Genomic DNA, 27433 nt, shown 5'->3' on the forward strand with positions numbered 1-27433 from the left:
GCAGAATACGTACACTAGAGACCCGACCGATATATCGGTTGGCCGATATTATCGGCTGATATGGGCAACTTTAGGCTTATCGGCTATCGGCCTGGTTCAGTCCTGATTCAGTCCTGCTTTAGACGTGCTTTAGTCCTGCTTGCAAACAAAACAATCTGAAGAGCCACTTGGGAGCCAAAAGAACCAGCAGCTTTTAGTGAGCCGAGCCAAAAAAAGAACTGGAATACCCATCACTAGTGTCTAGAATGTGATGCAAAAATGCCATTAAGTCAACCTACTGTCTGTAAATATGATGTAAAGAGGCAGAATAACAATAAATGTTTATCTAAATAAACCCAATTTAAAATCCACCAGAGCCAAACCAAAGTTTTTTAAACAATTCAACATTTACAGTGAATTTTTACATCACTAAATATATCGGTGATTATATCGGCTATCGGCAGCTCCAACTCCATTATATTGGTTTCATATCGGCCATAGCAAATTCCATATCGGTCGGGCTCTAACGTACACATTGATATCATAATTTCAACTTTTCATACTATTCTAATTGTAATTTTATTCAATCGTAATTCATCTTGTAGCCCTAAACCATGGAATCACGTTCACAGAGTAATGCACGGAGTAGTACAGTGAAGACGTGGTCACATGGAGGAGCCCAGGGTCTTGCGGTCTCAGTCCCATGACACAAACGCTGCAGCCGCCTCCACTGCTACGACACCAACAACAACTCTGCTACTGTAAACCAGCTCGTGCTATCTGTACTAACCGTGCTAACGCTATTACAGCTGCGAAGCGAGCCAGCCGGAGCAGATGTCCACATAAAGAGAAGAGAGGAACGTGTCACTGATGATTATATGGGCTTATGGAAGGGTTTATTACGGGTTTGTGATGCTGTAATTTCCTTATTGGTCAGTACTGGATGTGATTAAAGGCAGGTTCACAGGGCTCCAAGTGACAATTCTGATAAAAAAGAAGAGTTTAAGGATAGTGATTCTCAGACTAAATCGGTATATACGTTTCAAATTGTTAAGTTGAGCAGCATAATAGTTATTTGCCAAAGAAGAAATGTTTTCATTCCGCACTCTTCTCTCTAATTTATCTAATGAACGTCTCTCTTTTTTAACTGTATGATATTATTTATGTGTTGATATGTTTTAATACACGCATCAAGAATCTCGGACTTCCGGTCATCGCGCAGTGCAAACTGGGAAGGATTTTCCGAAAAAAGTGAGCATCAAACTGCCATGTTTGTTTTCCCAGTGGGATGCGTCTACTGACAAAGTCGATCTTTTCAAGTCTTTTGAACCATATCGCTTTTGTTTCTGGTTCTGATATTGTCATATTTTAGTTTTGGGATTCAGACATCATTAATTGTGTGGTTGTTGGATCCTAACAGCGGAAAACGGTTCGATTTATTTGCGAACTCCATAAATGCAAAAGGAATCAGATCTGTGTGACTGCAAACCTCTGTTCAAAGAGTTTCACTTCCCAACGGAATTGAAAAATAGTGAAAGGTGAAGGCGATGGGCAGGATTGATCCACGGGAAGGACGAAAAAGGAAACCTTTGACAAGTGTCCCTATTTTTGACCAATTTGATCTAAACCAGGACTAAACTAAGACTAAACCAGGACTACATGAGATCTAAACCAGGATTAAAAGAGGACTATCACAATTTTTGACAAATCAGATATTCGCCAACAGTAAAGAGGAGCATAAATTGTCATTTGTTTGTCCAAAATCCAGAAAATCAAGTTTGCAAATGGCCATAAAGCAAAAAAAAAATACAGCGTCAGAAGTCCACCAGATTACGACTGACACAAGAATGCACAATCTTACACGCACTTTTCACAGTTTTATTTAAACCAACAACCCCAACTCGGGTGTGTCCCAGTTTTTAATTTTGAAAATCTGGTCACCCAGCACTGACACAATAACCCAAGAGCAGATTTAAACCAGACAAATATTCTAAATCTACAATATTGTTCCAAAAAGCATGAATAAACAGCAGAATGAAACAGAGTACTTAAGTTTGTATCTGTAATGAGTCATAGAAGTTATTAACTCAACCTTTTATAGTTTAAATATTATCATAGAGCCAAAAAATATAAAAAAAATGTTCCCACTAGTGCAAAGAAAATGTACACACCATGAATACTGAACCTAAAAATATATTGTACGACGAGTCAAAACAGTAATTATGGTGACAGACCTACCAAAGACAAAAAATAAACCAAAATCACATGTTGCGCAGGGCATTATATACTTTTTTCCTTTTTTTTGTTTTTACTCGGGTTGGTATTTTTATCACATGTCCACCATCTCAAATATTTTCTATAACGTGGCCGTCAGTGGAAAAAGTTTGGACCACCACGGCCAGAGAGATTCAAGCCATTTACGTCAAGCATAGCAACAAAATATAGCGGTTTACTAGTGAACATCAGCTTATATCTCTAAATTTAACCTGATGATTCTTGGTATTCGTGATAAAGCTGCTTAATATAGTCACTAGAGCATCAGAGCATTGACACAGAAGATCTGAATCCACAAACACAGACACCGAGCTCCACTGAGTCACCTGAGATACGAATGTTTTCTACAGAATTTCTACAGAATACAGAAAGTCCGTTTGCAGCAAAGATTTGGATGAAGGGAGCTGTTATGGTTGATATTTATATTACACTACCGGTCAAAAGTTTTAGAACACCCTCATTTTTCCATTGAAGAGCTTGAAATGGTACAAAGATAAAAACTGAACAGCCAGAGGTTAAAAAAAAAAGATTAAAGATACAAAACACAAGTCCAAGCTCTGCCAAAACTACCTCAGTAAAAAAGAAAAAGATGTTAAACTTGAAAACATTGAGTGTCCAGAAGGGATGGGCATTCCATGAAATTTTCTTAATCGATCGTCGGAAGAATTAACGATCCATTATCGATTAATCATTAACATTTTTTTATTTAAATGATCATCATTATTATTACTACCTTATTATTACTAATCTGCATAAATAAATTCAACTTTACGACATATAAACCGTAACGACTCTAGAGCCACATCAGCCCGTTTATTATATAATGTGTTTAATTCAGTTTTGTTCAACTCTCACAGAAACAAAACTTAAAACCGCATCACTAATTTGCATAAACTAAGCGAAGATAAAACTACAGCTCTTGTGTCACTGATGTGGTTCAACTTCTGTCGAATTAAAAGACATGACTCAGTGGAATACAGGTTAGTGTGACCAGATTTGCATTTGTCAAAACCAGGACACCGTACGGGAGGTGGGAGGTTGGGACTCGTCATCGACATTGAGCGACTCTCACCTGGTAAAACTTTTTCCCACTGGACACCGAAACATATGTTCCTGCTTTGTTCACTGTGCACATGGACTCACACTTGTCCTGACCAAAACGGAAAGTGTGGAATTTCTTGTACAAATCATCGTTAAATACACATTTGTGCTTCGGTACGTTGCAGACTGACCTGACTGTTTGTGTCTCGCTCCTTCTGATGCAGAGAGACACATGTACAGACCTGCTTGGTCACGCTACACACAGCAACCTACATTCGGTTTGTCGATTAAAATTAACATAATCGATGAAATTCTTAATGATCAATTATCGATTAATCGATTATTCATGCCCATCCCTTGAGTCCAGCATAGTCTCCAAACTTAAACCCCATCGAGCTGGTTTGAGATGAACTGGACAGAAGAGTGAAAGTCAAACAACCTACAAGTGCCACACATTTATGGGAACTTCTGCAACAGACTTGGGAAGAACTTTCTGAACAATATTTGATTTCTATTGTAAAAAGAACGAGCCACAAGTGTGTTCAGCTGTTATATCTGCCAAAGGTGGACACTTTCTTGAATCAAAAGTTTAGAATACATTTTGGTCCACAGTAAACGGTAAAAAACTGGAAAAAGTGTGGTGTTCTAAAACTTTTGACCGGTAAATATTTATATAAAAGGTCTTACCTGGTAAAACTCCCGTAGCCAGTTCTTCTGTAGGTTTTCAGGCTGCAAAAGAAAAAAAGAAATAATTAGTAACAAGATCAAGATTCACTGACACTGGGTCCGTTTATATACAAATACCAAAAGTCTGATTATTTTCTGATTTGCTGAGTCAGATTATATTACAATGGGACATTCGAGGTATGGTTGTTACTGTTGATTAGCCAAATATAACGAAACACAACAGTAACATGCACATGAAGAAAACTGGGCCATTTTCTCATTTTTCCTAGAACAGAGCCCACCGGAAGTTGTAATCACATGTTTCCAAACGTTTGTGACGTAAGTGTGAATACAGTTTATTGACACGTATGATAATATCAGTGCAACTCTCCTGTTATCTGATTATACTGACATGATACAAGTCAAACATTTGGACCCACCCTCTCTTAATGTTTTTCTTTCCTTTGTTTTTAATACTTTCTACATTTTATATACAGAATACATCAAATATCTGAAGTAAGATATATGGAATTATGTAGGAAAGAAAAAAGCTAAATAACTCTACAAAATATGTTTTTATATTTTAAAAGGCCCAACATTACGCAATATTTACTATAATGTTACTACCTCCCTTTATTATTAATCTTTCTACCAGAGGCGGGACCAAGTCTCAAGTTTGTCTCAAGTCTTTGACCTCAAGTCTGAATCAAGTCCTGAGTCAAACACAGCCAAGTCCAAGTCGAGTCTTGAGTCACTGGCCCATAAATCCAAGTCAAGTCCAAGTCGTCTGCTTTGAGCTTCAAGTCATTTCAAGTCTTTAAACCAAAAAAGTACCAAATATAGCTTAGATTTTTGCAATTTATGACTTTTAAGATAAATTGTATTTAAAAAAAATCATAGTACATGTATATATGAGTATTTATAGGGTATATAAGAGTTGTAGAAATGTAAATTTTTCCTTTTTAAATGTCTCGACAAGATCTTAGTGTGAATCATTACGGTCAGAATAGAAAGAACTCAGATTTAAAAGTGCTTCTCAAGTCTTCTCAAGTCACAGGCCTCAAATCCGAGTCAAGTCCCAAGTCACTGAACTTCAAGTCCAAGTCGAGTCCCAAGTTTTAGTCCATTTTATTAAGTCAAGTCTCAAGACCTAAAAAAAATGACTTAAGTCCAAGTCACAACTTGCAAGCCCCCATCTCTACTTTCTACATCTCCAAAACCCCAAATGCTCTGTTGCACCTTGTGATGTCATGTAGTAGCTTTAGTTCAGTAGAGAGAATTCGCTGAAATTCTAAAATGATTCTAGTGAAGGTGTGTGGAGTTTAATAACACAGTGAAGCACTTCCCGTATTACCATGTGACATCATAAGGCGGAACAGAGGTTTGAGAGAAGAACTCAGCCTGAATCTGCAGGATTTGTGTGTTAAACATGTGAATGGAACAAAACACAACTCCAGGTCTGCTTATGATGAGAAAACAACATTATAACACAGATCAGATAGACAGAGATTAATCTTTCCCAACATTATGAGCCAAAGCTTGCAGGGCCACCCAGTCGAGTTAAAGATTCAGATCCACTCTTTAAAATGAGCGTATGATATATAAAGCTGATAGTATCTTTACTCAGGGCTTTTATCTGTAGTCCGTTCTGTGTCCTGTACGGCCCTTTTTCCATCGCTGACCCATAAGTCCCACTTTAAAAGCCCATTCACAGACATGGACTCATCATCAGAGCAATGGAAACCACAACCTGAGGCAGTCTACCATTTATGGACAGATCTGCCCTTGTCTGTTACAGCCTGTGTGAGTGAGGATGCTCGGGCTAACTTTGGACTGCTGGAGTGTGCAAAAAAAAAATTAATAAAGAAAAGAAATAAAAAGACAAAAAGGAGAACAGATAAGTAAGGATATATTTACAGTGACATCATGCTGGGGAGGGGTGTTCTGCATGTCAAACACTGCCAAAAGAGTTTTCAAGTATTGTGAAAACTTACAAATTAGATTTAAAAAGCACATTATCAAGAGCCTGTGATAAATACGAGTGTTTATGGTTCTGTTTAGGAGTTTGATTTTCGACGGAGGATGGATGCCAGGGCTGAGTGTCATTAACAAGCTGCCGATACAATACATATCTCGATACATAGGCCACGATACAATATGTATTTCGATACAGTGAGCTTTCAGTTCGATACGATATATTTCAAATCGATCCGATACGGTTCGGTAAAAAACTAATGGTTAAATAAATGATGGCTGTGACACTAAAAGTCTTTGTTAAACCACTTCTTGTGCAAAGTTCATATGAAAAACAAACATTTGCTCATCAAACAGTTGAAAATGTCAAATGTGTTGCATAAAAAAGGTTCCTTCCTCCAAAAAAAGCAACAAAACTGTAGCGCTGTAACAAAACAATTTAGTGAAATATACCAAAAAATACTCTAGGTGATATATCAATCGATACAAAATCAGCACATTAAAAGATAAAATATATATTAATATTTCGATACTTTTTGCTCACCCCTGATGGTTGCCATAGTTCAGATGAATTTATTCAGATAAATAGTATTCAGTTAATTGTATGGAAACATCAGACTACTTCTTATTTCTTATTATAGGTCATGACTAATACAGAAAATGTACTATTCAGGTCAAGCCAAAGACGTTCATTTTGTCTTCTTACAGTATATACTTTAACTTCTTGGGTTCTTTTTAAATACACCTTAAATAAACCTTACTGCATTGGCTTTAAAAAGAACCCAAGAAGTTAAAGCACTATTCAGGTGTTACCAAAACACATGTAGCATTCAAGTATTCATACCTAAAAAATAATATAAAAAGAAACCCAGCAGTACACACTACTGAGACAAGGAAAGTTAAAAACTGTAAGTGTTTTCATAAAACAGAAACAACTAAACACACCCAACTGTTTAAACAATAAGAGTACAGGTGCGGTGACAAGTACCACATACATACTGTTCTGTCCAGGTGAGTATTTGACAGCACATGGTAACCGAGAAATGATTCTGACAATGCTCAAATCCAATTCTAAATGAAATATATCCATCTGGCACATAAGGATCACTCCAAATAATGATGAAATAGATTAAAAGAACCTTTCTTAAGATGAGACACGGCAGATAAAAAAACAACAACTTACATTTACTCACATATATGTAGTTTACCCACATAGAAACTACATACACACAAGAATCGTGTTACAAATTTTTCATCATGTAATATTTTTATATGAAAATAAGGCATTTTATGTGTAAAAACTGACGAAATTTACCATTTTTGTGGACATTCAAAACAGAAACATGGAAAGAGCCAGGTTTAATTGTATTGCTTGTTTTTGTTGACATATTACATACAAAAAGTATACAGTTAAAACTAATAAATCAGACTTGGAATTGGGTAGCAAAAGATCTTTCTGTACATAATCTTGTTGAAGTACAAGATTGGAAGTTTTGGGAAGGGAGGGGGGAAGTCGGGTTAAACAGGTACATACAAAAAATAACAATACACAATATACATTCCATTAAACATGTCATCAATTGTTGGTTCTTAAGAAAAAATGAATGATTCAAAAAGAGATGTGTATGTATACAGATAGGTGCTACTTTAAGGTTTGATCCTTGTCCATGTTGAGAAAATGGACAATGACGTTACAAAGTCTACGGACGAAAGTTGATTTGATTAAATATTAAAACATCTTTCAGTACAGAGTGGACAATCCTGCTATTTCCACATGAAAGCTTATACGCGACGAGAGCAAACTCAAACCAAACAAACAACAAAAGATAAAACTAATGAGTTCTGTAGCAGTGTCTCTCCTTAAGATTGCCTTTCACTGTCCTGGTGTGTCCTGGGTCACCTCCTCACTCTCTCCCAGGCCTTGTAGCCTCAGTGAGGGGTGAGAGGGAGAGCTCTGTACCACCACAGCTCCACTCTGAGCCTGTCCAACACAGCACAGGCCTATATAAGGACATGAGCTCTCCAGCCTGTCATCAGTCACACACACAGAGCAACAAAAGCAGACGCCGATGTGAAACAGAGGCACAGAAATGTCACCATGAGGATTTGTGGCACTAGTTACAGGCCCTGACTTCACTAGAGCAGGTCAAACCCATTGTTGTGCGTTGTTTTCAGGAATCCATCAAACAATAAGTGGAGCGTGACGGGGCAAAGTGACACTTCAACATGAGCGGGAGAGGAGAGGATGTGACGGGGAGATGCTAATGAGACCGTCAAACTAGACCCATGATGACACCGTAAACAAGCGGTACACTGGGGCTGAGTCCCAAATAAACATTCAACTTTCCTTTGAAAATCTGGAGTCTCGAGGTGTCAGTGGCAAAGTAAGTGGGTCTTCGCAAACTGCACCTGCATAATAATGTTTCCAAGTAAACAGGAACTTTTCCACAAAGGAATAATAAATGCAAAAACTTGGGTTGACAGAGAATTAACCTGCAGATAGAGACACATACAAGGTTTTCTCATTCTCAGTAAACGGATAGGCCTCCTGTCAAAGATCAGAACCTCCAGAATTCCCTCACCGAGCTGCAGAAGTTGCATTAGTTCTGATTCATGATTGGCTGCAGGGTTTAGGTAGTGACCAATCAGATCTGAGAGAGACATTTTAGGTTTAAACCGACTGGATTTCAGCATTGAAACTGGCAACGCCAATGAAAGACTCATGTGAGACAAATAAAAGCTCGACTGTCCCTCTGGCTTGAAAGTCCCAGCTCGAGTGTCCCATTCTCTCAGGAGAGGGGGGACGTTCTCGCCGCCGCATCATGCACTGTGAAGTATTGAGGTAGAAAATCAGCTTCTTGTTGTGCTGCCATCTCTGCTAGTCAGGTATTGTTTGTTTGGGAGCTTCATTTAGATCCCTATACACCTTGCATCACGTAGTTTTGGTTTGTTTAGACAAACTAGTTTTATCAGTTGTTGCCACCTTTGTTGTTTTCTAGTATCCAAGTTCTTTTTAGATCAGACAGACTAGGCTTTTTTATTTCTTTACTTTCGTAGCCTAGGTTTCAGTTAAGCCCCATTTTGTTATACTTTTTCTTCTTTTCTTTGGCACAACTGGCTGTTGGTTTTTTGTATACCTTGGTGAATGTTTGGCCTCACGAAAATAAACTTGCCAAACTAAACTTTAACTCAGTATCAGTGACTGTTTTATAACTGTTGTGTCCCTTGTCAGATAGTGGACATAACAATATCATGATAAAATTAAATGTGAATGTAGCAAGACCAAATATTGGGCCTTGTTTATGTCATTTTACAGATTTTCCCGAAGAGACATGCATTTTTTCAGTTTGTAATATCAATATAATCCTCATTTGCTTGCAGAAGTTCACTATGAAATCATATTTTTAATAATTTCTTCTTACCCATGTCCTATAGCATCTGTAACTGTTGATTTGGGAAGAAATATTAATTATTTCCTTACTTGCCATGAACATAATTTGTAAGCAGCGCAACACAAGAAACTTAAAAAGCTACAGAATTTGTTCAAAGATCAGAATCAGAATCACTTTTTGGAAGGTCTTAACTATGAATGTAAAATCCTGAAATAATAATCCAAAATGTTTGTATTGTTATATGTATATAGATGAACTAACTTAGTTTCATAGAGGGTACAATTCAGAGGGACTTTCCAGCTTGGGGACCTTTAAGCCAGGGGGACTTTCCAGCTGATTTCCTGTGAGACTCATTCTGCTTTCTGAATGGATAACTGATTTAAGAACCAAATGACCCGATTATAACTTAATTAAAAGCCCATCAGGTCATATTTATAACATTTTAAATAAAAGTCTTTCAAACTGTTCCTTTAACCAATTTTACAAAGTACTTATTTGGGGCAATTTGGCCAAACTTGTGAAAACCTACTTCAGATACGAGAGTTCTAGTTTAGCGTGACCCAGCTTTGAGTCTGTGTCTCCTCTGACAGATGTTAGAGCAGCTCAGGAGACTGGACTGTCCTCAGAGACTCAAGTCCTGGAGACACAAGTCAATGAACGACTACATGAAGCAGCCAGGACAGACCCGTCTATCTCTACTATTTATCCAGTCCTTCATTCCTCATGTTACAAGTTATTTTATAGTCTGTTATTAACACTGTTGGGCAAGTTACTTCAAAATTGTAATGTGTTTTTTATGTCTTGTTACTGTAATTTCACAGTAATTTGTTACTTTACAATATTACTGTATTTAAAATGTAAAACATTCCACAACTATTGCATTATTTTTAAGTTACTCTCACCAAAATAACTGTGCAAAATGCCAAACTTTTATATGGACTGAACCAGGACTAAACCGGATCTAAACCAGGTCTAAACTAGGACTAAACAAGAACTGAACCAGGACTAAACGAGGTCTAAACCAAGACTAAGCCAGAGCTGAACCAGGACTGAACCAGGACTGAACCAGAACTAGACCAGGACTAAACCAGGACTAAACCAGGACTAAACCAGGACTAAACCAGGACTAAACCAGGACTATGCCAGGTCTAAGCCAGGTCTAAGCCAGGTCTAAGCCAGAACTGAACCAGAACTGAACCAGGTCTAAGCCAGGTCTAAGCCAGAACTGAACCAGAACTGAACCAGAACTGAACCAGGTCTAAGACAGGTCTAAGACAGGACTAATACAGGACTAATACAGGACAAAGACAGGACTAATCTTGGACTATGACTTGGAATCTAGAACTGCCCCCAAGAGAACCCTGAGCCCGTGGAGCAGTGTGCACACAAAGCGTGATCGGGCGTCGAAAACCGTAACGATGGCGTTTCACCGCTGCTGATATCACGGTGATTTTAGCGAATTTGTATGAAGAAAACCAAAAAACCCACCACTTCAATCCAGGTTAAAAAAGCATTGTGACACACGTTACTGACATTTGTACTGAGTAAAATATTACAGTTATTTCCCTGTAATGCCATAACATTACTGCGTTACAGCAAAAAAGCAATGCATTACAGTAATTCGTTACTTTCATAACGCGTTACTCCCAACACTGGTTATTAAGTGGGCTGCACTTATAAGTCCACAATGATACAGCTCTGTCTTTATTCGATATCAGTCTCCACTCCCTCTGTCGCATCTCAAGTCACAACCAAACATTTAGTGCCTGTTTTATTGATTCTGCAGATATCGGACATGTTTTTCAGCCCCCGTGTGATCTTTTTCCTTTCTTTTTTTCCTCAGAAACATATTTATATTTGTTGGACAGACCTTGCTTTTCCTTGGTTGGCTGATCCACCTGCCAAATACACCCATCTGAACTCTGGGACCCTCACCTGTGCCCAGACTCACATCTTAAAAGTACTGCAGTTGTGTGTATTCTGGATCCCAGGCTGCACCATGACAGGGCCTAAAATACTCCTCCCCTCTTGTTTACTTCCTGTTTCTGGTGTTTTTGAATGTGTTCCACCTCCTCTTGCTGTTTCGGCTCAGATCGTGGCCTACTTCTGGAGACAGCGTGGGGAGATGCAGCCTCTGCTCGGGTTTGGGATCTATTTAAAATCACAGTTAAAAACACCAAGAAAATACAAACGCACTGTTCACTGACTGTAGTTTAACGAAATCATCAACATTTACATCAGGCCTGTGTTTCGTGATCTTGTGGAGCATAAATTAAGACTATTTGCATCCATTGACCATTACACCATCAGCTTGTCTCTTACATTTTCCATATAAGTCAAAAATTTACTTACTTAGTTCATTAAAGGGCCCATTTTCTGCTATTTTCTGATCTAGATTCTAATGTTTCCTCATCAAAAACGTATCTGGAGTTGTGTTTTGTTTCATTTACACATGTTTAGCACACAAACTCTGCATATTTAGGCTGAGTTCTTCTCTTAAAACAGAAGAGAAATGCTCAAAGTTCCACCTTGTGATCCCAGGAAGTGCTCCACTGTGTTTTTAAACTCCACAGACCTTCACTAGAATCATAATTTCAGCAGTGGAATTGCCAATCTCTACTGAATTAACGGTAAAAAGCAGCTGGTAAATTGAAAATTACAACTACATGGCAGAGTATTTAGAGCTTTGGAGATGTAGACAGACTAATAATGTAGGATTTTTGATGAAGTAATAATATTATAACACGCCTTAAAGCTCACAAGAGTCCATTTCATGAAATATAAGATTCAGAATCCCTTCACTAAGCCAAAGCAGCAGATAGTTGACAATAGATTATAGAACTTTAATATTTGGAAACACGTTTAAAGAGTCTCAAAATGTTCAAATGAAAAGATAAAGTTATGCTCCATAATGGAAAAAATCATTATCGCAATTATTTTGGTCAATATTGAAATCACGATTATTCAAAAGATTATTTTTTAGTTACATGATGCATTTATTCAGCATTTCTCTCTCTCAAAAAAAAAAAAAAAAAAAAAATTTGAAAATATAGGCTACAACTATGAACCTTAGAGCAGTTTTGTGATATATAAAATGAATAAAATATACTTTGAACATGAAATACAGCATAGAAATACATAAATGTATCCAAAATAAACTATATATCCACCTGTTCTACAATCTCTATCAGAGGTGGGACCAAGTTGTTGTTTTGAAAGTCTCGAGTAAGTCTCAAGTCTTTGACCTCAAGTCCGAATCAAGTCCCAAGTCAAATACAGCCAAGCCCAAGTCGCGTCTCGAGTCATTGGCCCATAAGTCCAAGTCAAGTCCAAGTCGTCTGCTTTGAGCTTCAAGTCATTTCAAGTCTTTAAACTAAAGTATAAAAAATAAACCAAATATAGCTTAGATTTTTGCAATTTATATGAATTTTAAGAGACTTATACTTATAAAGTCATAGTATATTTAAATATGAGTATTTATAGAGTATATAAGAGTTGTAGAAATGTTATTTTTCCTTTTTAAACGTCTTGACAAGATTTTAATGTGAATCATTACGGTCAGAATAGAAATAATTCAGATTTAAAAGTGCTTCAAGTCTTTTCAAGTCACAGGCCTCAAGTCTGAGTCAAGTCCCAAGTCATTGATCTTCAAGTCCAAGTCGAGTCCCAAATCTTAGTCCATTTTATCAAGTCAAGTCTCAAGTCCTAAAAACTAGTGGCTCAAGTCTGACTCGAGTCCAAGTCATGCTTTAAGTCATAAGCTTTAAATCGTTTCAACTCGATTCTATGAGTTTGGAGATTGTTTGACACACAAATCGAAATCCCAATCAGATTTTAATTAATTGCACAGCCTTAAGTTATCTAATATTTTAATTTAATACATTTCTTCTTCTGTTTAAAAGTACAAATACACATGCTCAACACAGTACACAGCTATTTCCAGTGAGAATTGTGGTGGAATAGTACAAACTGAGGTGAACAATAAAATGTAGGACACATTATTTGAGCTGCGCTGCTTTCAAGTCCCATCAGACTCTTCAGGACAGTTCAGTCAGAGCCGATCCCCTGAGATTTTCCTCTTGCAAATGTTCGAGTCTTTGAATTGAACAAATCCTATGCAAAGCGGCGGCTGGATGAGACGAGGTGACACTGATCTCTGCGTTTGTGAAATGCGTAAGTGAATAAAGCACCAGGCGCCTGTTACAATAGAGAAGCATTACGAGGCACTTTGAGCTGATGTTGTAAGTGTCGGAAACCTCAGAGCCCACAGGAAGCACACCGTTTACAGGCTGGATTACTCAGACGCACTGTTGTCAGCAGCAGTTTGACTCATTCATCATTAGATTTGGATACGATTCAATCTCTGGATCAGTTTATGCTCTAAGGCTTAATAAATTACATCACAAAATAAATCATTTGCTATCATTTTACAATAACTATACTATAATTTGGCAAGTTTAGTTTATAATCAGGCTTTAATAATGACTGTCTTAATAGACTTTTTGGTTATACTGTTGCTCAGTCATCAAAAACAGGTGTGAAGTGGTTTTGTCAGCCACACGAGTTTAGGTAATCTCGCGATCTCTCACCTGGCCCTGTTTGAACCCTACTTACGGTTCGCTGAACAAGTCTGTACAAAACTCAGCCCACGAGCCTACAAAACTGAAAATGTACAAGAGCAGGATACGGTAGTTTCATTACACTGATTATGTTGTAATGGCACGCTGAAGGGGGAGTGATTTAGCACGTGGAGCAAGAGGAGCGGAGATTCATCTTACCGTATTTTTCGGACTATAAGGCACAATATAAATAATGTTGAATTCTCTCATCTATTTGCATACATAAGGTGCAACGGATTATAAAGCACATTAAGCGAAACAAACGGACGACACTTGAGACTGATCCCTTAACCCAGACGTCCACGATCCATTGGCAGATCGCGGTGTAATTCGCCCGGCGTTGCCTCCCTGTCTTCGTGAATGTGTATTATGAATGTGAAAGTGGATGGATAATTTAAGTTTGTTTATTTTCTACAAGGACGACTCAAATATACATTGAGTAATAATGTGTTTAATGCAGCTTTGCGCACATTTGTTTACATTTTACAGAAACAAAACTTTAAACCACATGGCTCATTTGCATAAACTATAAGCGCTGAAAAAACAGCTGCTCCTTGCGCGCTGATGTGGTTCAGCTTCTGTCGGACTTCGCGAGGCTCCTGACTGTGGTAGACGTAATGCTCTGACAATCCATCAAACGGTGCGGCTTCGTAGTTTACCAAAGTCGTACTAAAACATTTTGACAGATTTTTTAGCGCTGTGTACAACATAAAATCGGTTCGAGGTCAGTCAGCACAACCAGAATTAATACATAAGGCGCATTGTTGATTATTGAGAAGATTAAATTATTTTTAAGTGCACCTTATAGTCCGAAAAATATGGTAATTTAACTTTTGATTATGTTGATTTCAGCAATTATAGCATTTTCAAAACAATAAAATCTAATACCCCCTCTTTAAACCTGAATAATTCTTAATAAACTATTTGTTCCTAATTAATCTAATTTTTGTTCATGTTTTATTAAGTGTAATTAACATGTAGTTGTTAAAAAGGAATATATGAAGTGGTGAATGGTCACATTTTTATACATCTCTTTTCACTCTACATGAAGAAAACACTCACCCATTCACACACACACATTCCTACAGCAGTGTACACAGATAGTGTCTTGCCCAAGGACACAATGGCAGAATTCGTACCACCAACTTGACAAAAAACACTCTACCAATTGAGCTATTGACAGTAGGATGGGTGATGCATTTTTTAACATTATAACATTAAAAGAAAAAGATATTAATCACATTTAGAGGTGCTGTCAAGATGTGATAAAACAGTTCAGTTGAGTGGCTGTAATATATTCCCTTATAAACAAATGACTTACTACAAAAGTCTTGGTAGTAGGGTGTGCAAAAATATCGAAATCGTTTATTGTGATGATACAGTCGAGATATTGTGGGCTGCTGCATCGATATATCACCAAGAGTATTTTTTGGTATTTTACTAAATTATTTTGTTACAGAGCTACAGTTTTGTTGCTTGTTTAGAGGAAGGAAACTTGTTTATGCAACACATTTAACACATTCACTGTTTCGATGAGTAAAATGGGTGTGTTTCGTATGAACTTTGCACAAGAAATGGTTTAACAAAGACATTTTTTTTTTTAAATTTAACTGTATCGAATAAAATTTAAAGTGTTCGAGGCATGTATCGAATCTGCAACTTCTTAATGATACCCAGCCCTACGTGTTAGTGTCAGGAGGTAACATATGAAACCAATCATGTCCAACTTGACCTGGGTCAGAGGTCATGACCTGAGCTGCCTGTAAGCTCCCGATGTCTCTGCGTTCCTCATGCAAACTTCCTCCTCCTCCATCGCCGCCGCCGCCACCACCACGCTGAGTCTTCTGCTGAGTCGACTGCTGTTCCTAATGCTGTTGAGGTCATAACATTCCCCAGTCCTGCCTCACAACCGCTTTGGACCAATGAGAACAGACGAAAATCCCCCTCCGTTACTGACCCCTGGAGAGAGCTAAACGACCTCCACATGAGACCGCCTAAAACAGCTCTTTTACTCCTACATGACTCCTACAGCATGTTTTCATTAAGTGTTTCACTGTTTGCTACGGTTCAAGTAAGTGAGCTGCAGTTATTTAACCAGGGAAGTATTTTCAGTAGGGCTGGGAATCACAGAGTCCCTCAAGATTTGATACAATACACGAAACATGGTGAACTAAGGCTGTGCAATTGTGATTTCGATTTGTGTGTCAAATGATCTCCAAACTCATAATGGAACAACAGCAAACAATTACAGCTTAGCAAAGTTTATTCTGGGATATTTTATAAGTAAATAAGTATATGAATTTTATTTTTTAAATGTAGAGATTGTAGAACAGCTGGATTTATAGTTTATTTTGGATACATTTATGTTTTTGTATGTCTTATTTTATGTTTTATGCATCACAAAAGTACTCTTGGGTACATATTTGTAGCCTATATTTTGAAAGTGTTGAGTAAATTATCAATAACAAAGTGCTTTTTTGGTGGGGTTTTTTTGGAGAGTTTTTTGAGAGAGAGAAATGCTGAATAAATGCATCGTGTAACTAAAAAATAATCGTTTGAATAATCGTGATTTGGATATTGACCAAAATAATCGTGATAATGATTTTTTTTTCATAATCGAGCAGTTCATGGCTAACGATTCAATATCATGATACGTCGATATTTATAAGAACCAAATACATTTAAGCAACAATATTTCCTTGTTAAACCACTATTTATGTAGCCTGATTCATCAGCTGGTTTCACTTTGTGGAAACCGTCTGACCGCGCAGCATTAGGATTTGTTCGCTTGACAGTAGGTGGGTACTTTTTTTATTTAACCAATCCCTGCTCTTTGGTCGTGACGTATGTAATGCGCCAAATCCCGTAGGAAGAAGGGCAATAACGTCTTTCCCCTTGATAAAATTCACCAAACATTCTCTGTTCCGGCTTTAAATCCTCGATCTCGGGAATCGTTGCCAACACAGAATGTCTGTCTTCATTTACATCCATCTTGACCGCTTTGTTTACTGTTGTGCTGTTCCACAAAAGGGACCCAGACAGAAGCTTGAGTTTGACGTCGTGGCTTCACAGATCTTCACCGATTGGCTGGTGCGCGGTCTACAACTTCCTACGTTCCTGCAAACAGTCTAGTGTATTCTGATTCCTGACCTAGTCGCTGGAGAGACATGATATTGAGTGGAAGCACTAGGTGGCACCTACTACTTTTGTCAGGTTGTGTCAAGTGTATTACAAATAAATTTCCTTCTACTAACAAAATTGAAGTCACAAAAAAAATGCTAAAAGATGCCAAAAAAACAACAACAATATATCGATACAGCAGCAACAATAACAAAACTGTATTGCCAAATTTAGTTCGATCGATATTTCAATATTTTGGCAACCCCATCATCTGCAAACCTTATATCTTACCAAGTAATTTCATGTATTTAATCTGAGAATACTTCTACCAAAATACTCCTCTCTACAACATGCATACTACTGGTTTTGGTGGCATAGTGATCTCACAGCAAGAGGGTTCTGGGTTTGATTACCTTGACCTTTCTGTGGTAACTTTAATCTAGCTTTAACCAAAGTGAGATCCAATCACTTCAAACTATCAATAACGAGCCGGGCTGAAGTCAGTAAAAGCATGTGGTTTGGAGTCTCTCGGGGCAGGACTCTAAAGTAAAAAACAATTCTGAAACTCAATGGCTACAATCCGAGCTCTGTCTCCATGTTTATTCCTCACTACACCTTTCATCTGGATATTCATGCGTGTCAGTTTCGTGTTAGATAGATGCAACAATTTGAGGACTTTCTCCCTTTCAAAAGATATAATAGTCTGTTTTTTATTGTAAATGGCAACTGTCCTACTTTTTCATCACTCTATTCCCATGGATAATGCCGAACAGTTGAAAATGTTTTGCAGAACCACATTGCTGCGTGACATCCTCCAAACATGAAAAGAACATCTTAAGTTCAACCATCAATCACTGGCAAGGTTCATCTGCTTTTGACTCTCCAAACTTATGATCAGACAAATGTTTTTTGATCTAAGGGGCTCCAAAAGAAACAAAACACATTTCTATGGTCAGTCTCAGTATTCTCGTCTTCATAAATGAACAGAACAAGCAATGAAAAGATTTAAAGAAGACAAATTGTGCTCGAGTCTGCTGTATATCAATGACAATCTACCCATATGGAAACGGTATAGACAAATCATACACCATTTTAACATATTTTATCTGAATCCTATTACAGTTACAAGATCTTTGGTAAATATGTGCAGCATGAAACATATAAAACTTTGTAACCTGCAAGGGCTGAATATGACACTAATCCCACATACAATATCCTCACAAGTGTTGGAGAAAGGTCATTTTTACCACAGAATCATAGAAAAACAAGTGAAATTATGATTGTTTCCTTAAACTTGATTGCTGTGTTGTGTGTGTATGAGAGTGAGAAAGAAAATTATCCCAGTGTGTGTGTGTGTGTGTGTGTGTGTGTGTGTGTGTTGAGCAGAATGGGGGTAAACACAGTAATACAAATACTGCATTACAACCTTAAACATACACCGATATCACAGTGAATATACAGGCTGTGAAAAGATTTTTACTCTGCAAAATCCTAATTACTACAAAGGTCTATACTGACTTGTAATATTAAAAAAAGCAGCTATACACTTATGTTTTTTTCACATTCCTCAACTGGTAAGTCACTGGGCTTTCACATGGGTGACCTGGGTTCAAATCCCCCTTCTGACTCAGATTTTGTTTAGTTTTTTTTTTTTTTTACTGCAACATATAATTAAAGAATACAAACATTACATGGAACATAACAAAGAAAATGTAGTTTATCATGCACATTACCTGTAAATGTCATGCAAAATGTTCACTTTATCGTTACTAGTTTTTCATAATATAGTTGTATGAGAAAAATACAAAAGGGGGACACTTTCAGGAGTAAAACACACGACACATATGAACCTTATATAAAGATTTACTACAAAGACAGTGGTCAATTCTGATATTTTTTTTCCAGTTTTTTCCATATGAGTATATCAATATGTTAGACTTTGGACATGTTAAAATGCAGTATTAATCTTAAACAATTAGAGATGTGATGATATCCAAATCTCTCTATACAATATTATCACAATATGCATCTCACGGTACGATATTTATTACGATATTTTAGAGAGGCTGGTATAATTGTAGATAGGATGCTTTTTTTGCTTTTACACACTTACACCACACATTTAAAGTAAATACTACACTATTTTCTGATCTATATTATAATGATGTTTTCTCATCACAAACAGACCTGGAGTTGTTGTTTTTTTTTTGTTTAATTCGCACATGTTTAACACACAAATCCTGCATGTTTAGGCTGAGTTCTTCTCTCAAACATGAAATAATAATGTCCAAATCTCACAATATGATATTTATTGTGATATTTTGTAGTGTACATAATTCTAGATAGGACTCTTGTTTGCTTTTTAAAATACCCCGACAAGATTTTGGTGTGAATTATTACTGTCATAATCACAAGAATTCAAGTAAAAGACATATTTCTTCATGTTGTCTGCGCTGAAATGAATCATGGGATATGTAGTTACCGATGTTTATTAGCTGTTGCTACTATAAAACCATGCATTTAAGCAAAGGAACTTGTAATTCGATATATTGTGAGGCCCCATACGATACGATATTTCAGTTATATTTACATCCCTAAAAACGACTTGATAAAGAAGTAAGTCTGCTGACGTCTGTGTTAGAAGACTGTGCTGCCCAAAGGGAAGTGACATTGCAGCAGTTGTTACAGCAAAGAGCCGTGAATTTGTCAGCATTTCCAATGGACAGCTGCAGGTCATTTCTCATTTGTACCAAATGCTGTGTATCAATGATTAAGAAAATAACACTGGAGATGGAGGTTAGTACAGAGCAGTGGACGCATACCAGCAGTGGTGAAACGGGGGTTGACTGGCGATGCAGTGTCTTGAAAATAAGCGATTAAAGATTACTCAAACAAGCACAACTCACTCCAAATACAACTTCGAGAGGGTAAGTGAGAAAGGGAAACAACTGGGGATGTAACAATAACTGAAATATTGTGATATCGTATTGTCAAAGTTCTCACAATAACATCGTGGACCATCACAATATATGGAATTACAAGTCTCTTTAAATTAAGAGTTATGGTGCAGCAAAAAGACAGAGGGAATTATATAGACCATGATCCTTTGCTCCATTTCAGTGTAGGCTACAAGAAGAAATAACAGTTCTAAGCAATTTTAAGTCTTAGTTTTTTGGATTAAGTCTTGTCAAGGGATTTTAAGAGGAAAAAGTATCATTAGACGCCACAAAACATCACAGTAAATATTGTACCGTGAGGTGTATTTTGCGAAAATATCGTACCAAGAGATTTGGGCTACGTTCAGACTGCAGCCTGAAGTGACCCAAATCTGATTTTTTCACCTCTATGTGACCTGTATCTGATCTTTTAATGACAGTCTGAACGACACAGATCCGATTTTTTCAAATGTGACCCAGGACACTTGGATATGTGGTCCTGAAACTGATACATATCTGATCTTTTGACATGCGACTTCAGTCTGAACGGCCAAAGTGCATTCATCCACCTACACGTTATCAACAAGCCACAAACGTCACTATTCTGCGCTGAAGTAGGTGAAAATTGTTAATGAACTCCATGTCACTGAAGTGAAGCACATCACCACTCACCACTCTTGGCTACGTCTCCACATTCACACGTTTGTTTCAACAGACGTTGCTGCCAATGTCCCACATAACGCCACAGCCAAAAACCTCGTCCTTCTCCTTCTCAATCTCCTCCTTTAAACAAGTAAGTTGTTCATGTTCTGGCTCCGGTACGAGAGGAACTTTAAAATCTCCAGGTGCTCAATGCTCGCGTCCATGTTTGGACAACTTCCGTAAACACAGAGACGCTCGTTGAGGTTGACGTCGTTGTGTCTCCAGTGCGCATGCGGGACACTTTTGGGCCGTTTAATGTTCACACTGGAGTCACATACAAGTCGCTTTTAATTGGAAATGTGAACGACCTCGCAAAAACATCGGATTTCACGAAAAATCAGAATTGAGCGTTAAGCCCTGCAGTCTGAACGTAGCCTTGGATATTGTTACACCGTGAGCCTCCCCACCATATCATGAACTTTCCCACCATATCGCAATAAATATCGTACCGTGAGGTTCATACCGTGATGATATCGTGAGACTTGGATATCGTTACACCGTTAGAAACAACTACAACGTGGTGAAAAGCTCTGGAAAGTCGATTTGGCTGCTTTAAAGAGGAAACAGTTGCTTGGTTACACCTGCAGTGATGAGAACAGGACCAACACTGAGAAGGCTGCACTTCACTCAAGGAAACAAACAATGGAAGTGCAACAAGCCAAGGTCAGGTTTATAATACATTTCACACGGAACATCTGCCATGGAGCACGCTTGCATCTGCGCATATGGATTTGATACACTCCGTAATCAACTGTACTCATCCTATTGTCTTCCAAGTGATTCTACGCTCGCTTTGTTTACGTTTTGGATCAATTAGATGGAGAATGATTTAGTACATTTCTACAACAGTTGAAAGCCACAATCAGGGGCGGGTGATAAACCAAAAGAATCATCACAATTTCTCGAGCCAAGACCGCAATTTCAATGTTTACAATTGATGCAGTTGTGTTTTTTAAAGAGGTAACCAAAGCCATCTGCTACTTCTGAGAGCTTTGACTTCCCTCTGATTAGGCCTGTCATGATAATTACTAGATTGACTCGTTCAACAAATGACAAACGGAACAATAATTCTTCTTCTAAAATTTTATTGTGAGTACTGCTTCTTCGTTTTGTTATTTTTCTATGCCAATAAAAAGATTTCACTAATACAGAATTGAATAAGTAAGTTCTATGACGCATTAAGTGTTTCATTTGTTTATTACAGCTCATGTTCATAACTTTTTGGTTGGGGGTCCGTCACCTGCTTGTTTCTATGGAGACGTCGTTGATCTGCCTGGAATGTTCCACAGTATGGCATTAAACAGCTCTACCTTACATTTATTCAATTACAGGTGGTTTTAAAGCTCAAATAATACTTAGAAAAGGAGACAGTGTTGCATTCCTAATCATGAGCTTTCCCACAATATCGCAATAAATATCGTACCGCGAGGTTCACACCGTGATGATATCGTATCGTGAGACTATCGTTACAGTCCTAATATATACAGTTTAATATCGAAAAAAGTTGATTTCATGTTTAGTTCCACTTTAAACTACCATATTTTTCGGACTATAAGGTGCACTTAAAATCCTTTAATTTCCTCAAAAATCATCAGTGCGCCTTATGTATTGATTCTGGTTGTGCTTACTGACCTCGAACAGATTTTATGTGATACATGGAGCTCAAAAATCTGTCAAAATGTTTTAGTACGACTTCGGTAAACTATGAAGCCGCACCGCTTGATGGATTGTCGGAGCATTATGGCTACTGAAGTCAGGAGTCTGCCAGAAGTTGACCACATCAGCGCACAAAGAGTGACCTGTTTAGTTTTTTTTAACTTTTTTAAGCTCCACCTTACATTTATTCAATTACAGGTGGTTTTAAAGCTCAAAAATACTTAGAAAAGGAGACATTCAGACTGTGGTTTGGTGTCCATGATGATAGAAAGGTTTAATACCTCACTGTGAAACATTCCAGACAAAGCAAAAACATCTCCATGAAGAAAAGAATTCCATCAGAAAAGTTACACAATTCACCTTTAACTCTACTTTTTACTATATAGAACAGATTTTTTGGGTAATCCTGCTTTAGGGTGATTGTGTCAGTGGCATAAATAAGTTTAAATATTATTGTTTATCTTCAATATTTTCTTCAGCAATATATCCTACTTATATCGTACTTCAAAACTTATTAAAGAGAATGACAGAGTTGAACAATAAGCAGAACAAATAAGTAGGGATGTAATGATATCCAAATGTCTAGGTATGATATTATCATGATAGGCATCTCATGGTATATTTATTGCAATATTTTGAAGAGGCTAATAGGTTTCCAAAAGATGTTTGGAAACATGCGGATGACGACTTCCTTTGGGCTCTGTTGGCGATGGGGTGGGGCAGTTTTCTTCATTTAGATGTCATTGTATTCTTTCTTTTTCCTTTTATAAATAGCCTATTCATTTGTCTATTATAATTCGTCTAACTTCATAAAAAAAGATGTCATTGTAGTGTTCTGTTATATTTGGCGGATCAGCAGCTACAAGTGACACGGAAGATGCGATTAGAGTCACGTCCTCCATGGAAAAGCTTTGGCAGGTTGTGAAGACGCTGCTGCTGAATCCACGGTTTCATCACATCCAGTGTCAGGAACTACACCGGAAGTTTCCAAACGTCTTCTGGTAAAGCGTGAATAGCGCCTATAGAAGACTTTGGTGTGAATCATTCCTGTCGTAATCTCAAGAATTAAATAAAAAACATATTTCTTCATGTTGTCTGCGCTGAAATGAATCATGGGATATGTAGTTACCTACGTTTATGAACTGTTGCTACTATACAACAATTATAATTCAATATATTGTGACAGTTCTCGATATTATTGTGACTTTAGACGATAATATATCACAAAGTTTCGATTACTGTTACATCCCTACTAGGAGTGTGCAAAAATATCAAAATATCGCTATGTCGTATCGTTTAATGTGATGATACAGTATCGATATCGTTGGCTGCTGTATCGATCTATCGCCAAGAGTATTTTGTTGGTGTATTTTACTAAATTATTTAGTTACAGCTACAGTTTTGTTGCTTGTTTAGTTGAAGAAAACTCATTTTTGCAACACATTTGACATTTTCACTGTTTTGATGATTAAAATGTTTGTGTTTTATATAAAAACTTTGCACAAGAAGTGGTTTAACAGAGATTTTTAGTATCACAACCATGATTTAGCCTTTATTTTTTATTGAACTGTATCAAATTGATTTGAAATATATCGTATCGAGTTGAAAGTACACTGTATCGAGACATGTATCGTATCGGTCACTTCTGAATGATACCCAGCCCTGATCCCTACAAATAATGAAATCTCTTAACATTATCCATATCAATCATTAGTTTGAGTTTGCAGTTCTTTGCCCGTATTTGCATGACGTAATATAAGAATCAGAAAAATGTATGGAAATATGCAAACTGCACTGCTAAGAGTCCATTTCCATAAGAACTACTGGCATTTTCGCCCGCAGGCTCTGGAAAACAACTTGATAAATTAATGAAAAAAACACCTACTAAAACAAATCCAAAATTCCAAGAAGAGAAAGCCAATTCTGTTTTAAAGACTTTTGTTAAGGTTGAGAGAATCCACATGTAAAAACATTTGCCAAATCAGACATATGTTAAGCAGTTGGTCATTTGCATACATCAGTGCAGAGTTTTGCCTAAAAATATCATTATCCTGGAATGTGGTGACTTGTACAAACTGATATTATACTTCATACTTGGGCTTGGTAATATGACGAAACAAAAACAACAACAGTTCAATCATGTATCTAATTTCTTATCTAAAACAAATAATAACAAATGGTTCTCAGTATCAGTTTTCATTGCCGTTTAACCAATTATTTTCCGCTAAAGTTAGAACTCTGCTTCAGACCACATGCACCGACACATAATTGGCTGTGGAAAGTTCGATTAAAGTGGGACCGAACGCCAAAACTCCACCCACAACCACAATTGAAATAGAGCTGCTAAACTGGGCAGTGCCTGGAGGACTAAAGACGCGAGTGAGGTCTGGGTATAAGAAACAATTTGATGAGTCAGTAATCAAGGCAGTTTTGTGTGATGTCACCAACTACTGGAACTTACAGAAGCCACTGGAAACAGGACACACCCAGTTTTATATACATCATTTCAACACATAGCTGCAAATTTACCTGGCTTGCAGCAAAACTGACTCCAAAAATGAATCAAGTGTTGAGTGAATGAATAATGAACTGTAAAGCTTTGGGTATCTTGAAAGGCGCTATATAAATGCAATGATTAATTAATGATTAATTAATAAAACACCATATATACAGTTTAGTAGTAGCAAAAAAGTTGATTTGATGTAGAGTTCTGTCTTGCTCCCACCCGCACCTGCAAAAAATTGTAATTTATAGTCTTGCTCTAGCCTTTTGTCCCCTACCACCCGCAAATCCCACAAGATGGGGAAGTTTGCTTTCTTAAACTCTATCAAACTCGGAGAAGCAGAAATGTGCGCGAGATTAGACCACGTCCGCGTTTAGGCTGCTTAAAATGTTTTTATTAAGACCAAATAAAATATCCAACACAAATGATGTATGATAGGCATACAGTCATCAATCATTTGTATATTTAACTTTACACTCATATTTAGTTTGTGGGACTGCAGTTTATCACCCCACCCGCCCAGTCCAGCGTTGTGTAGTCCCCCTAGTGCCCGCAGCCGCAATGAGCTTTCAAAATGTGTCCTGTGTCGTACTGTTTTGCGTCGGGTCCCGCAGGCTCTAATTTGATGTTCCATTTTAAACTACCGTATTTTTTGGACCATAAGGCGCACTTAAAATCCTTTCATTTTCTCAAAAATCAACAGTGCACCTTATAATCCTGGCGACTTAATGTATTAATTCTGGTTGTGCTTACTGACCTTGAACCGGAGCTCAAAAATCTGTCAAAATGTTTTAGTACGACTTCGGTAAACTACGAAGCCGCACCACTTGATGGATTGTCGGAGCATTATGGCTACCGTAATAAGATGTCTCGTGGAGTCTGACAGAAGCTGAACTGCATCAGCACACAAGGACCGATCTGTTTTTTCAGTGCTAATAGTTTATGCAAATTTGCCATGTGGTTTTAAGTTTTGTTTCTGTAAAATGTAAACAAATGTGCGCAAAGCTGCATTAAACACATTATTACTCAATGTATATTTGAGTTGTCTTCACAGGAAATTTTAAAAAAGCTAAAAAAGCAATTATCCACCCACATTCACATTCATAATACACATTCACCAAACAAATTACGCCTAGTTCTGCCAATTGATTGTGGACGCCTGGGCTAAGAGATCAGTCTCAAGTGTCATCCATTTGTTTCGCTTAATGCTCCTTATAATCCGGTGCACCTTATGTATGAAAATAGACGAGAAAATTCAACATTATTGATACTGCACCTTATACTCCGAAAAATACAGTACATAATTTTACCACATAGCTGCAAATTTACCTGGCTTGCAGACCCAAAAATGCATAAAAACACCATATATAGAATTTAGTAGCAAAAAAAAAAAAAAAAGGTTGAGTTGATGTTTAGTTCCACTTTAAACTAGATATGACTCCCTCTCAATCTTGATTAAAACATTATTATTACATGACCTTGCTTCACATAGACCATAGGCAAAGTTGATTACTGGAGCGTCTCTGTTCCCAGGTTTCTTAAGGTAATGTCGAGTGCTTTGTTTAGTCTTCTAAGGAGTGAATAATGTAAACCAGCTTTCATTTACAAAGTCATGTCTAATTTCACCGAACAAACATTGAGCTCAGGGAAAACACCGGGACATTTTAAACCACCTCATTTTCCATTCAAAGCAGGACAATTGTCGCACAGAGTTTAAGTGTGTCAAAGTGTGTAACAACTGTCCTTTAAACACTGTGATTTCTATTAAAGGTTTGGTTTATCTTTTTGAACAAGAGGGAAGCTTCTGTATTTTACCTGATTAAAGATGCACTTTGTAACTTTTCTGGTGAAGGGTTCATCGTTGGATATGTTATTGCCTTTTCCTAGAATGTTGCCATTAAACTTAAAATTGCCAGATTAAAGGTAAGAATTGTGGCCTGTTCACAGTAAGAATATTTAGATTTATGGGTGGATTTATGGGGTTTTTAAGCAATTTTAAAAACACCGCTAATTGAATAAATGTAAGATAAGTTGAGTACAACACTGTGGAACATTCCAGGAAAAGCAATAACATCTATATGAAGGAAGCAAGTGGCCGACTCCCACTAAAGAACACTGTTTATAATTTATGATTCACAACTATTAACCAATCCCTATTCAAATGTTCTATTACAATATGGTATAGTAGTGGTAGTAGTGGTAGTAGTGGTAGTAGTAGTAGTAGTAGTAGTAGTAGTAGTAGTAGTAGTAGTAGTAGTAGTAGTAGTAGTAGTAGTAGTAGTAGTAGTAGTAGTAGTAGTAGTAGTAGTAGTAGTAGTAGTAGTAGTAGGAATAGGAGTAGGTAGTATTTAGTAGTAGTTAGTAGTTGTAGTAGTAGGAATAGAAGTAGGTAGTAGTAATAGTTAGTACTAGGTAATAGTACGTATAGTAGTAGTAGTAGTAGTAGTAGTAGTAGTAGTAGTAGTAGTCGTAGGTAGTAGTTAGTAGTAGTAGTAGTTAGTAGTAGCAGTTGTTGTAGTAGTAGTAGGTAGTAGTAGTAGGAATAGGAGTAGGTAGTAGTTAGTAGTAGTT

General features: G+C 37.3%; 1 protein-coding gene across 1 annotated transcript in view; it reads right to left on the reverse strand.

The window, feature by feature from the left end:
• LOC110166333 (inositol polyphosphate-5-phosphatase A) overlaps positions 1–27433 on the reverse strand; it is a 485134-nt gene that overhangs the window by 353741 nt on the left and 103960 nt on the right. Inside the window, exon 2 of the mRNA XM_055162594.1 lies at positions 3982–4023. Within this exon, the coding sequence (XP_055018569.1) occupies positions 3982–4023 (42 nt within the window). The remainder of the gene's footprint in view (positions 1–3981; positions 4024–27433) is intronic.

The sequence above is a fragment of the Boleophthalmus pectinirostris genome, unplaced genomic scaffold (genome assembly GCF_026225935.1).
Source record: "Boleophthalmus pectinirostris isolate CB_2022bp ecotype Guang Dong unplaced genomic scaffold, ASM2622593v1 HiC_scaffold_5, whole genome shotgun sequence".
Taxonomy (NCBI): Eukaryota; Metazoa; Chordata; class Actinopteri; order Gobiiformes; family Gobiidae; genus Boleophthalmus; species Boleophthalmus pectinirostris.